At 45.9% G+C, this 12,146-nt stretch overlaps 1 protein-coding gene across 2 annotated transcripts in view; it reads left to right on the top strand.

Annotated features, from left to right (window-relative positions):
* DCP1A (decapping mRNA 1A) overlaps window positions 1-11,668 on the top strand; it is a 59,228-nt gene extending 47,560 nt beyond the window's left edge. For both annotated transcript variants that reach the window (XM_059389947.1, XM_059389948.1), the window contains exons 7-10: window positions 2,816-3,568; window positions 5,589-5,654; window positions 7,118-7,336; window positions 7,649-11,668. In XM_059389947.1, the coding sequence (XP_059245930.1) occupies window positions 2,816-3,568; window positions 5,589-5,654; window positions 7,118-7,336; window positions 7,649-7,729 (1,119 nt within the window). In that variant the 3' untranslated portion in view covers window positions 7,730-11,668. The remainder of the gene's footprint in view (window positions 1-2,815; window positions 3,569-5,588; window positions 5,655-7,117; window positions 7,337-7,648) is intronic.
* Window positions 11,669-12,146: the final 478 nt, after the last annotated feature.

The following is a 12,146-nucleotide window of genomic DNA, read 5'->3' as shown; positions in this document are numbered from 1 at the left end:
TTTTTCACCTCCACAGTGTATAATAGATGTCAGTGCTGCCTTGTATTTGAACCAAGATCCTGAATCTAGAAAATCCCCTTCAGGTGTTAGGAAGTGTTGTGACAAGGTAGTCTTACTAGTCTAGCATTGTTAATGGGGGGTCTGAATCTGCCATTTGAGAATTCCTTCAGTTAAAAAAGCCTCTTGTCACGTTAACTTGCCAAGATATATTACATTAATTCTGTTTGTTAAGTCTTTTCTTTTTCTTTTTCTTTTTTTTTTTTTTGAAGATTTTTATTTATTTATTTGACAGAGATCACAAGTAGGCAGAGAGGCAGGCAGAGAGACAGCAAGGGAAGCAGGCTCCCTGCAGAGCAGAGAGCCTGATGCGGGGCTCGATCCAAGGACCCTAAGATCATGACCTGAGCCAAAGGCAGAGGCTTTAACCCACTGAGCCACCCAGGCGCCCCTGTTGAGTATTTTCTAACGAGGCATCTGGGTGGCTCAGTTGGTTAACCATCTGCCTTTGGCTCAGGTCATGATCCCAGAGACCCAGGATCGAGCCCCGCATCAGGCTCCCTGCTCGGCAGGAGTCTGCTTCTCCCTCTGTCCTTACCCTGCTTGTTTTCTCTCTCTCAAATAAATAAGTAGAATCTTCTTTAAAAAATGTTTTCTAAGAAGTGGTTTGGTATGAAATTAGTTTTTTACAACCGGGGGAGGCCTCCGCGTCTTCACCACTGTTATCGCGCCCCACCTACATTCTCCTCAGCCCCAGCAGCCGCACTGGCGCCACTCCCCCAGCAGGTGATGCGAGAGACTGTACAGTGGCACTCCCTTAGCTTTCTGACCCTCAGAAGTGCGCTCCCCGGCAGCCTCAGTCCTGGGTGCTGGCCGCCTTTCCCACCCCGCCCATCCCAGCGCGGTGTCCACGGCCCCACTGGGGTGTCCTACCCACCCCGCCCTTTTCAGAAGTTCGCATGAAGCCGCTTCTGCTTTTAGGGAAGACCTGTATCAGTACCTGTCTTGCTGACTGAAAGAAATCCAAAGAGGATTTTTGCTTTTATGAGAAAAGGTAAAAAAGCAAAAATAACATTTGGCGTTTGTGTGGCAGCAGGTCACCACAGAGGCAGTGACACCCTGCGCGGAGCCAGTGGCCTACCAAGCCCCTGCCCTGGGAACCGCACTCAGCATCCCTGGGTCTTAAGCACCTGCACTTTGTCTCCAAGTATTCTGTGCGTCTATTAGCAGGATCTGTGCTGAGGTATCTGAAAAGCCGAAGAGGGGCAGCGGGGGGCTCAGTCAGTTGAGTGTCCAGCTTTTGGTTTCAGCTCAAGTCATGATCTCTGGGTCATGGGATCCATCATGGGCTCCACACTCAATGAGCAGTTTGAGATTCTTTTCCTCGCCTCTGCCTCTCCCCCCTGCTAGCTCTCACACACAAATAAATAAAATCTCAAAAAAAAAAAAAAAAAAAAGCAAAAGATATTATTCTGGGGTCTAGAAATGGTCAAAATTTTTCCATATGAATTAATAATAATCGCTGCTTTACTTTATGCCATTTTGGCTTAATGAACATTTCCTAGGCACCCGCCACGTGCAGATAGCCGGGGAAACCTGTAATTGTTGATCACACGGATGAAACAGACATTTGCCTGAGGAAAAACTGCGCTTTTTTCCTGTAGAAATGTTGTACCCTCCTGCTCTCGTGCTTGTGCTTCAGGTGCAGTGTAGTTCCGGGCCTTTCTAGGCCTTCTCGGGTGCCGAAAGCCATGTGTTTCAGTGAATTGTCTTTTCCTACATAAATGTTTATCTGAGTAACTAGTCCACATGCTTTAGAAATAAAACCGTATATCAAGGGTGCCTGGATGGTTCAGTTGGTTGAACATCTGACTCTTGATCTCAGCACAGGTCTTAACTCTCAGGGTTGTGAGTTCAAGCCCCGCGTTGGGCTCCACACTGGACATGGAGCTTACTGGGGGAAAAAAAAAGAAAAGAAAAAACATATGTTGAGGTTGCTTAGTGTTTTCAAAGTACTTAGGTTAGTCTCCCACTAGAAACATAAGTCCTGCTGAGGGTCAGACTTTCTTTTGTTACTCCTACTGTGTCCTCTGGGCCCAGGTCAGAACAGGCCCTGGCACCTTGGAGATAAAGAGAAAAAAAAAAGAGACGGTAAGTGAATATGGCCATCCTGCTTAAAGTAAAGGTACGGATAGCTCAGAAGTAAAAAGCATAAATATTTCTCCTTCAGATCATTGCAGTGGTATCAGCAAGCCAGATCACTCTAATAGTTGGAACTTTTAACATTTTCAGACATAAGTGCTTTGCTTTTTCTTAAGGATTCTGTGATTTGGTGGTAGGAAGGAATGGCCTGCTATTTACAGAATGGTTAAATTTGTCTTCTGGAACTTAGTCCCTAAGGTGCAATGGCTAGCTTTTTATCAAGAGCTATGAAATATAAAAACAAAGGGAGGATTGCTTACTCGACATTTGATCCCTATGTCCTTATATGCATTGCTGACATAGGGCAATTAATCACTATTAACTTTGTGATAAGATAATTGCCTTATAGCCATTTGCCAAGGAAAAAGGTAAATTCTAACATTATACCAGGAGCCCCTAAAACTTGGGTTTTATTATAAATACAGATTTCTGCCCACCAGCGTAGGGAGATGATTTGGCCTTAATCCCTAGCACATCTTCAGTTTGTTGGTTCCTTAGTTCCAGACTCCATCCATTCTTGCTTCTACAAACCATCCTTGGTTGATGGGAAAGAAGTTTGGTTACACTGGTTTGCAAGAGATTTCTTTCATTGGGTGCTTCGATTTGTTTTTTGTAGTCTGCTCCATCTGGACACAAACATCTGACAGTGGAAGAATTGTTTGGAACCTCTTTGCCAAAGGAACAGCCAGTTGTTGTGGGTCTGGATTCGGAAGAAGTGGAGAGGCTGCCAGGAGATGCCTCCCAGAAAGAGACCAGCTCATTCCTACCATTTTCCTTCGAGCAGTCAGGAGGAGCCCCTCAGTCGGAAAATCTGGGTGTCCATCCTGCTGCCCACCACTCAGTCCCACCTGAAGTCCCTACCCCGGTGCTGATCACTCCTGCCTCCATCACACAGTCCGGTGACAAGCAGACCGCAGGCTATGCCATCCCACTGCGCCCTGTGCTCAGTCCCACTTTACCAGCAGAAGCTCCTACAGCACAGGTTCCGCCCAGCTTACCCCGAAACACCACCATGATACAGGCGGTGAAGACCACGCCGAGACAGAGGTCTCCACTCCTGAGCCAGCCAGTCCCTGAGCTGAGCCATGCCAATCTGACTGCCACCCAGAGCCCCTTCATGGCCCCCCTGAGCGTGACAAACACAGCTGGTACATCCCTCCCAAGCGTGGATCTTCTCCAGAAACTCAGGTTGACCCCACAGCATGACCAAATACAGACGCAGTCTCTTGGGAAAGGAGCCGTGGCACCCAGCTTTTCCCCAGCAGCCGGCCAGCTAGCCACACCCGAGAGCTTCATAGAGCCTCCCTCCAAGACCGCAGCAGCTCGAGCCTCAGCATCCCTGAGCAACATGGTGCTTGCTCCCCTTCAGGTACTGGCGGGAGGCTGGGTGGCTCTGACTGGTGGGGGAAGCTTCAGAGGCCTTGACAGTGACCGCTAGGACGCAGTCCCTTCAAAGAGATGGCTGTTAGGTACATCCGGGGCCGGAAGACGGGAGGTAAGAAGCCCTGTAGTGAACAGCCAGATCACTGGTACGTGGTGGTGTGACTCAGTTCCACTGCCCCAGAGATAGCAGCTGGTGGAGCCAAGAAGCCACACCAATGTTTTCCTATCAGGGCATGCGTTGTAGAGGGTTGGTTTGTTTCTGCCTCACAAGTCCAGAAGTCCACATTTGACTCAGGACCGAGGATGCAGATTATCCCCAGCTTTGGCCCATCCCCAGTTCCCTCGGTATTCACTGAGTGCCCACCTTGGGCCAGGTGCACTTGTGGTGCCGTAACAGTATCCCAGATTTGGAGATACAGGATCAAGTAAAGCTTCCTAGTGAAGCTCATGTTCAGCTGAGATCTGAAGACTCAGCAGAAGTTAATCAGACCTTCCCTAGAGGTAGAGAAGAGTGTTTGAGACAAGGAAAGGAAAGTAGCATGTGCAGAGGCCTGGAGATGAGCAGCATTTACTAAACATGAAGACCTGTAGTGTGGTCGGATCTCCTGCAGAAGGAGCTTGGAGGTGAAGTTACTGGCCAGTCATCAGGGTTTTGGAAACTATGCGAAGCAGTCTGACTTGTTCTCAGAGCCCAGGGAGGGCAGGTGGCCTCCTAAGGGCTTTGAGCAGAGGTGGTGAATAGGGCAAGGAGAAGACAGAAGCAGGACCACCGTCAGGAAGGAGGCCAGGCGGTTACCCAGTCTTGAGCTGGTGGGGGCCTGACTTTGGGAGTATGGACCAGTGGGTTCGTTAACAAGTGCGAGCAGTGGGACCTGTTAGTCGATTGCTGGTGAGATGTGAAGACGCTTGTCCCTCAGTGATGGATGAGGCTGGCAAGTTTACAGGTGAGAGTCACCAGGATTTCAGCCCTGTGCCCTTTAATAATAACCCGCAATCTTAATATTTCACCAAATAATAGTGTACAGAGAGTCCATCATAGTAATTATATGTGATTTCGTAGTTGATGGACAGTTTTGTTCCATTCCTTCAAAGTCCTGTACAGAAAGACAGAAAACAGTGTTTTGGTTTTATCTTGAAACTGTGCTTTTGGGCCATTTCTGTTGAGGTTTTGTGACGTCTACAGAGAGAGAATGTTCTGACAGATGAGTACCACACCCCTGCGGTGGGCCTGCTGCTCTGGAAGCCTGGCCAGCGGCCTGAACTGCGGCAGCGCCGCCCTGCTCTCCACTGTGCCTCTTTGCAGGGGCCCCGACGCACGTGTGCATTTGCATTTACCTCTCATTTCCTTCAGGCTCTGGGGCTCCACTCAATTTTTTTTTTTTTTTAAGATTTTATTTATTTATTTGACAGAGAGAGATCACAAGTAGGCAGAGAGGCAGGCAGAGAGAGAGAGAAGAGGAAGCAGGCTCCCTGCTGAGCAGAGAGCCCAATGCGGGACTTGATCCCAAGACCCTGAGATCATGACCTGAGCCAAAGGCAGAGGCTTAACCCACTGAGCCACCCAGGCACCCCGGCTTTACTGAATTTTAAATGTATTTGCTCTACAACAAGAAGTTCTTTGTCTCCCAGTGAATAAGGACAAAACGTAGCATGTGGAGGTGTGACTCTAGATGAAGGCTGTCTAGCGCCCCCTATCCAGAGTCCACGCCACCTTATCAAGGTTTCAGGCCACCAGGATGTGGCATCTCTACAGATTCAACAGCGAAACCGTGCGTGGGATGTCCCCACTCTTTTCCTTAGAGATGCCTTGAAGGTTCTGCACATAGTCCTGTTCTTGGGGAGACTGAGGGGGTGGGAGGGCGTCCCAGGGCCCTTGCCCTGCAGTTGAGGCAGAACTAGTAGTGTCTGCACTGTTCTTAACTGCTGAAGTGAATTTATCCCCGGTAGTTAAGAAGCCTTGATTGAAGCTTGCTAAGTCTGTTCATCTTTTCTTTTTAACGTTGCAGTCTATGCAGCAAAACCAGGATCCTGAAGTCTTTGCCCAGCCTAAGGTGTTACCCAGCGCCATCCCGGTAAGTTCTCCCTTTCTTTGAAGAGCACTTTATCTTCAGGTTTTTCCTCTGGGCATGAAGTAAAACATTGTCGCTTGAGTGGCAAGTTGTAGCTTTCGGGCCTGGAGCCCTCTCAGGTGCCCTTCTGGGCCAGGCTGCCCTGCTCCCCCAACAGAGTTGGTTGCTGTGGGGCCCCAATGGGCTTCCGGTCATGGTCTCTGGTGCCTTCCCTGACCGTACGGAGAGGGGCAGGCTCGGTGTTTGTCGGCTGAGAGCATGTCAGCCTGGTTTCCATGAGGAGGAAATACTCTTTGTCCTGCAAGGGCCCTGATGCCTGGTTGAATCACCACCCTGCTCAGGCTCCGGGCCTGTGTGCTCTGCTCGCTGGCCTCACTTTTTAAAAGTTGTCTCCACCCTCCATTACCTGCCAGCCCTGAAGTGCACGCTGATTGTTTTCAGTTCCTGAACTTTTACCTTCCCATTTACCTTTGAGCCTTTATGCCTGGCCTCAAGTCTCAGAACTGAAACTGCAGCCCGCTCCTGCCTGGTGGTGGTAACTCCTCTTCCCTGTAGCCTGTCCTGCCGCCTGGGAATCAGTGGGGGCGATGCCGGCATCAAAAACAGACTGGATGACTCGGGCCCCAGAAGCCACACCCTTAACACTGTGGCTATTTGTAAACGAAGAGGGTGACAGGAGAAGGAGAAATTGAGATGTTTGTTGATTCTGTCAGATGCAGAAATTATTAAAAATGCTGATTATTTCTGATTTAGTGTGTTCTGTTGGTTAGCTGTTGTTAGCGTACAAGTACATCTAATTGGGGAAAGGAGGTAGGTGTTCGTTTTATGTGTAAGTTTTATTTGTGTCTTTGATACCTGTGGTGGTATAATAAATACCTTGAACACTACAAAAGAAACTAATGTTTCATGTAACTGGGTGTTTTTTACTCCTTTTTAAGATTTTATTTATTTATCAGGGGGTGGGGGTGAGGGCAGAGGGAGAAGAAGAGAGAATCTGTCCCGAGCATGGAGGCTGAGGGAGGGTTCAATCTCATGACCCTGAAATCATGACCTGAGCCAAAACCAAGAGTTAAACGCTCAAATAACTGAGCTACTCAGATAACCCTTCGCTGCTTCTTCTTCTTCTTCTTCTTTTTTTTTTTTTTTTAGCAAAACTTTATTGATGTGTAGTACCCATAATAAAATGTAGGTGTTTTGCGAGTTTTAACATACATAACATCCCTTGGGTACCAGTCAAGATATGTAACATTTCCATCACTCCAGAAGGTTCCCTCATGCCCTCCTCCAGTCATTTCCCTGCTCCTCATATAAAACTTTACATTCTTAATTTATCATAGGTTTGTTATTATTTTGCATCCCCACTGGGATCATACTTCCTTTCTGTGGTATCAGACTTGGCTTCCCAATAAATGGACTCTTCATCCTTCAGCTAACGAGCCTCATTCATGACCATTGTTCCCCTGCAGGTCACAGGCCCCACACTGGTTACTGCAACAACCATGGCAGTGTCTTCGGTCCTGTTGTCCCCAAGTGTTTTCCAGCAGACGGTTACAAGGTCTGCAGACCTCGAGAGAAAAGCAAATGCCCCTTCTCCGCTGACTGTTGGAACATCAGAAAATCAGAGAAAGCCTTCCATTATTCTCAGCAAGTCTCAGCTCCAGGATACATTAATACATCTAATAAAGGTATGTAGGCCATCCCAGCAGTTGAGTCTATAAACTTTTGTCTTCAATATTAAAGAACGTATGAGTTCTTTTTAGAAAATCAGTTCATAACGTAAATTCGAGACTAGCCGGAACTAATGTTTCTCTCTTTCTGAGCATACACTCCCAATGGAAAAGTGTCTGAGTGAATTCCAAAATATTGATTACAGTTGCCTCTGGGTTGTGGGATTCTTTGGGTAATTAGTTATACATCATTTATACAGCTTTTTTCGTAAGCTTTTATCAAGGAAGTAAGTTCTGCTGAGGTAAATGAGTCATTACCATCTCTTCCAGAATGATTCCAGCTTCCTCAGTACGCTTCACGAAGTCTACTTGCAGGTTCTGACCAAGAACAAAGACAACCACAACTTATGACTGGAGCAGAATAAACCAGAAAAGGCAGAATGTCGACCTCAAACAAATAGGCCTCATCATGGAAACTTCTAAACAGAACATTGAGTTTTGAGAATCCTGAAATTGAGCCTATGAGAAAGAGACTCATTCCTTAAGAATGTTTTCCAAGTGACGTTCTCAGTGATAATGGAGGTTTCACTGTGAAGCATCACCAGCAGACCTTTGTTTTGACAAAAAAAAAAAAAAAAAAGAAAAGAAAAGAAAAAAACCATTGTGTTAAGTTGTGTGGGTGTTTTCATCAGCTCTAAGAAAGGATGTGAAATGAGGAGTCTGGTTTTCAGATTGCTTTCACGCTCAAGGTCTTAGGGAGGAGGGGTCACCAGCCTCTCAAGGTCTTAGGGAGGAGGGGTCACCAGCCTCGCAGCAGAGTTCAGCCCAGCCAGTGCCCCTTCCCCTGCTCCTCCCTCCCAGAAGTTTGAGTTTGAGCCTTAGGCTGATGTCAAGTTCTGATCAGAGCAGAAGTCAGCTCTGTGCAAAGTAGCTTTGAGTTTTAAGGATCAGAGTTTAAGTTGGCAAATTAGGACTGATTTGTTCAAATGAAGTATATTTTTATGAATGCCCCATTTGGGCCTTAAAAGTTCTGAAACTTCTCAATTGTGTTTTGTTCTTAAGTGTCCCTGGTGCTGCCATGCAGCAGGCTCCCTGGGCAGCGATACCATGTGACTGGGGCCCCGCCAGGCTCTGTGATGGTATGGGAGTAGCATGTCACACCTTTGAAGCAAAGGCTGCGGCTGGTAAAGACTGAATTCGATCTGAAACCTTCACTTTAAGTTAACCTCTTGAGTGGTTTTGAAAACGTTAAGTTTTGTGTGAAGTGTAGCCTTATTTTCCTTTTCTGTCTAAACACAGAAGTCCTTGTTGATTGTTTTCCTTAACACTTTGACAAAAGGACCAGTGGACCAATCTAACAAAGCCATTCTGGTTCCATTCCTCGAGTCTACTGAGAGTAGTTTTAAAGCTATGCAGAAAAGGGAGCTGTTATTCACACTGCCCTTACTTTATTATAGAAAATGGAGTTAAAAACAAAGTGTGAAATTCAGAACTTTACCAATGTATTCCTAGGCTGTGAGTACTTTTGCAGCCCAAAGTGTGAAAATATGTAAAGATGCTTTGTTATGCTGCTATTGACCTGCCATGATTTATATTTATTCTTTTATGGCATGTAATGGTGATGAGTAATATTTTAATGTAGAATTTCATTTATTTCAGCAATAGTAATTTTAAGATACTCTTTGAATGAAAGTGTCTTTGTTTCTATGATACAGATCATTTTGTAGTATTTAACCAATTAAGATGCACTGCTTACTTTTCTGAGCACTATTTAATGATGGGGTCAAAACCCAGTTGGCTCAACCAGGTAGCATAAGGATTAGCTGTGAATAATGCTGGTGGATGTGGCGGTTCCTCGGAACAATCATTCTAAGCTTTAATGGTGACTCAATCATAAATCCATAGATTTTCTTTTTTTTTTTTTTTTCCTAGCTGAGATTTTAGAAAACTACTTGTGAATTACATGCTTGTTTTAGTTGGGTCTTAGGTTTTTTTTTTTAGCTTAAAGAATACTTCAATTGGCTTTCGTTAATCTAAATGCTTCCTGGGCAGTCTTCTGCTTGTCAATTTAGTGTCTTTTCTTGCTGTCTACATAGTTACTTGTGAATTGTGCAGAAGTCAGGGAAGCTTGGAAGTTCTCATACTCAAGGGGGGAAGAGCTTGTTTTCAAAGGTAGTGTGTAAACCCAGCAACCAAAAATGAATTGATCGTACATCACCCAGGAAGGACAATGTCGGAGCAAGATCCAGAGTGTTGCTTATACCAGGAGAGGGTGTCGGGGGAGCCACGTGACTGTGACTGTTCTCAGGAAACAGGTTTGATCGCACCCCCAGCGTGGTTTCGGTAAGCTTCAGTACATGGAAGAATCAAGGGATTCTTGTTGTAATAGACATTTGAGTTGAAATGATTTGAGTATGTGTAATATTATGAGAGAGTTAAAAGAGAGGATGTCCTAAGGATGGTCGGTAATCAGATCTGTTAGTTTTCACCCTATTCATCCAAGGAATGAATATGACAGACAGGAAAAGAGAATCTATGATAAGTTTTCCGTAGTGGGAAAATAAACTTTGAAGTGCCCAAGTCATGGAGACTTGAAAAGGGTCAACCTGTTTCAACTCTCAAATTTATGTATTCAAATGATTTACTTAAATTTCAGAAGCCAGAAGTTCACCATCATGATTACCAGGAGGTTCGGGCCAGAATGAGTCCTTGAAAGGTCAGGCCAAGCCTGACTTGTTGCAGTTGGATGACCCTGGCCCAAAAGTCACAGATCAGTTGCCTTATTTCTCAGTCAGATTTCCTATCCAGAACCTCACGCTAGCTTAGGTTGCATGTGTCCATAGCTGCTGTGACTTGACTGGAACCTTTGTTTCAAACCTTAGTTGAATCAAAGTGGACACCAAAACACAGATGCTTCTGGCTAGATTTTACAGTTAGGCCACTGCATCTGTCCGTGCATCCACCCCAACCCCAGTGGGTGGCACTGCTCTTTTGCTCTAGTTAACATCGCCTTTGGATAGACCCCTGCCCCTCCCGTACAGCCACATTCCTGCGCCACAGCAGCTCCTCCGCAGCGGGTGTCCTTCCAGGGATTTGTAAGGTGGGACTTGGAATCCTTGAGTTTTCAAGCGAGCCTGTCGGTGTTAGAAGATGCATTTCATACTGTGTGCATGGAGTGTCCTCATCTCACCTTGCAGACCTTTGGTGCGGTGGGGTGGGTGGCCATCACAGAGCAGGGTTTTGTGAAGAGTCTGAATTGACGGATCCTTCTCTGCTGAAGGCCACACAGGCCTCGTCTAGAATGTGTCTGGCCCAATTTTGCATGTCAAGCATCTGTCCTTTTTCTGCCTAGGTTTCCTTATAAAAATTAAAAACCCTATCGAATCTTGTACTAGGTAATATGTTGAAACCATGCAGCTTTATTATTATCCCTACTCCCCCCAAGAATGTAGTACGAAGTTTTCTCATTTGGGTAGTAGAGGCCATAACTGCCATCGTATTACTGATAATGCAACATGAAATTGAAGGTGCCTAACCGCTTAAAAAAACAAAATCAGCCATCACACGGTAACTGGGCAAAACAGAAACAGGAGCGAGAGGGAGCACAGGCACAAGTGGGCCCAGTCCACAGGAGTGAAGACAAGGAACCACAGGGATGTGGGTCCTGCCTTTTGCTGCATATTTGCTGCTAAGCATGAGTTTCGTTCTTACCTATCTTTGGTTTTCTTCGGTTGTATTCAGAGTACCTTCTGGAACCAGTAGTGCCCTCCATTTACAGGTGTATAAAATGTTAAGATCTAAGTCAAGTAAAGCAACTTACACTAGGCTTTTTCAAAGCTATGTTTAAGAACATTTCCCTGAGGGCCGGGGCCTCAAGGAGCCTGTTTTCCAGCAAAATCAGCAGGAGAGGTGTGCAATGTTTCACTCGGTTTTCTATTCAACATCTTCATTTGAAATGCTAGGATGCAATATCGTTCACTTTGAATGGGGAAGATGCAAAGTTGTGTTTCCCTTTTATCTGTGTGATTCCTTAAGAAACGTGTTTTTAAAATCTGTGTTCTCAATGGTTTTTTTAATTCTGTATTACTGCTTTGGCCATGCAGCTCTCATGACTTTCAGTGTACGGGATTCTCAGCTCCCTGAAGTGTGGGGCTGAGAAGCTCTGGAATTACAGCAAGGTTTTGTTCCATGAGCGCAATACTGCATCATTAACATTTTTAATGGTATGGATTTTATACCATCTGTGTATGTTTGCAAATATTAAGTTATTACATGTTTTCAGATGAGCATTTTTCATCCTAAATTTTATATGTTTGCAAATATATTTTTTTAATAAAAGTTCAAAACCAAGTTTTAGCACCTACTAAATTTTAATTGTGTTTTTATTTAATTTAGAGAAATGGAACTTCTAAATGTGTTGCTACCCTTTGCCAGAACCGCACGCTGGTGAGATGGGGAGAGGTGAGAGAAAAGAGCCGCCAGAGAAGGCCCTTGTCTGCCCGTTTCCAGTCTGGGCCTGGCCAGCTACGCCGCAGGCCAGGTGGATTCCCAGGTCCGAAGCCCCCGAGGCCTGGCGTCCGTGAATGAGCACTTCCTTCCCCAGTAGCTGAACAGCAAGTGTGTAACGGCTGCGAGCGGACACCTCAAGAGCTTCACTGAGTCTTCGATGACTACCCCAGCCAGAGGGTGCACTCCTAGTCACAGCCAAAAACACTATTCTGTAGGAGACGACAGTCAGGGCCAGTTCCCACAGTCTCTCAGTTTGTGCGTATCGGGCTGTCACATGACAGGCATCTAGGATGACAAGGAAAGAAAGAGGGTGGGAACT

The sequence above is a fragment of the Mustela nigripes genome, chromosome 2 (assembly GCF_022355385.1).
Source record: "Mustela nigripes isolate SB6536 chromosome 2, MUSNIG.SB6536, whole genome shotgun sequence".
NCBI classification, from domain to species: domain Eukaryota; kingdom Metazoa; phylum Chordata; class Mammalia; order Carnivora; family Mustelidae; genus Mustela; species Mustela nigripes.
Note: the sequence above shows the minus strand (reverse complement) of the source record. Positions and strands in the feature narration are given on the sequence as shown.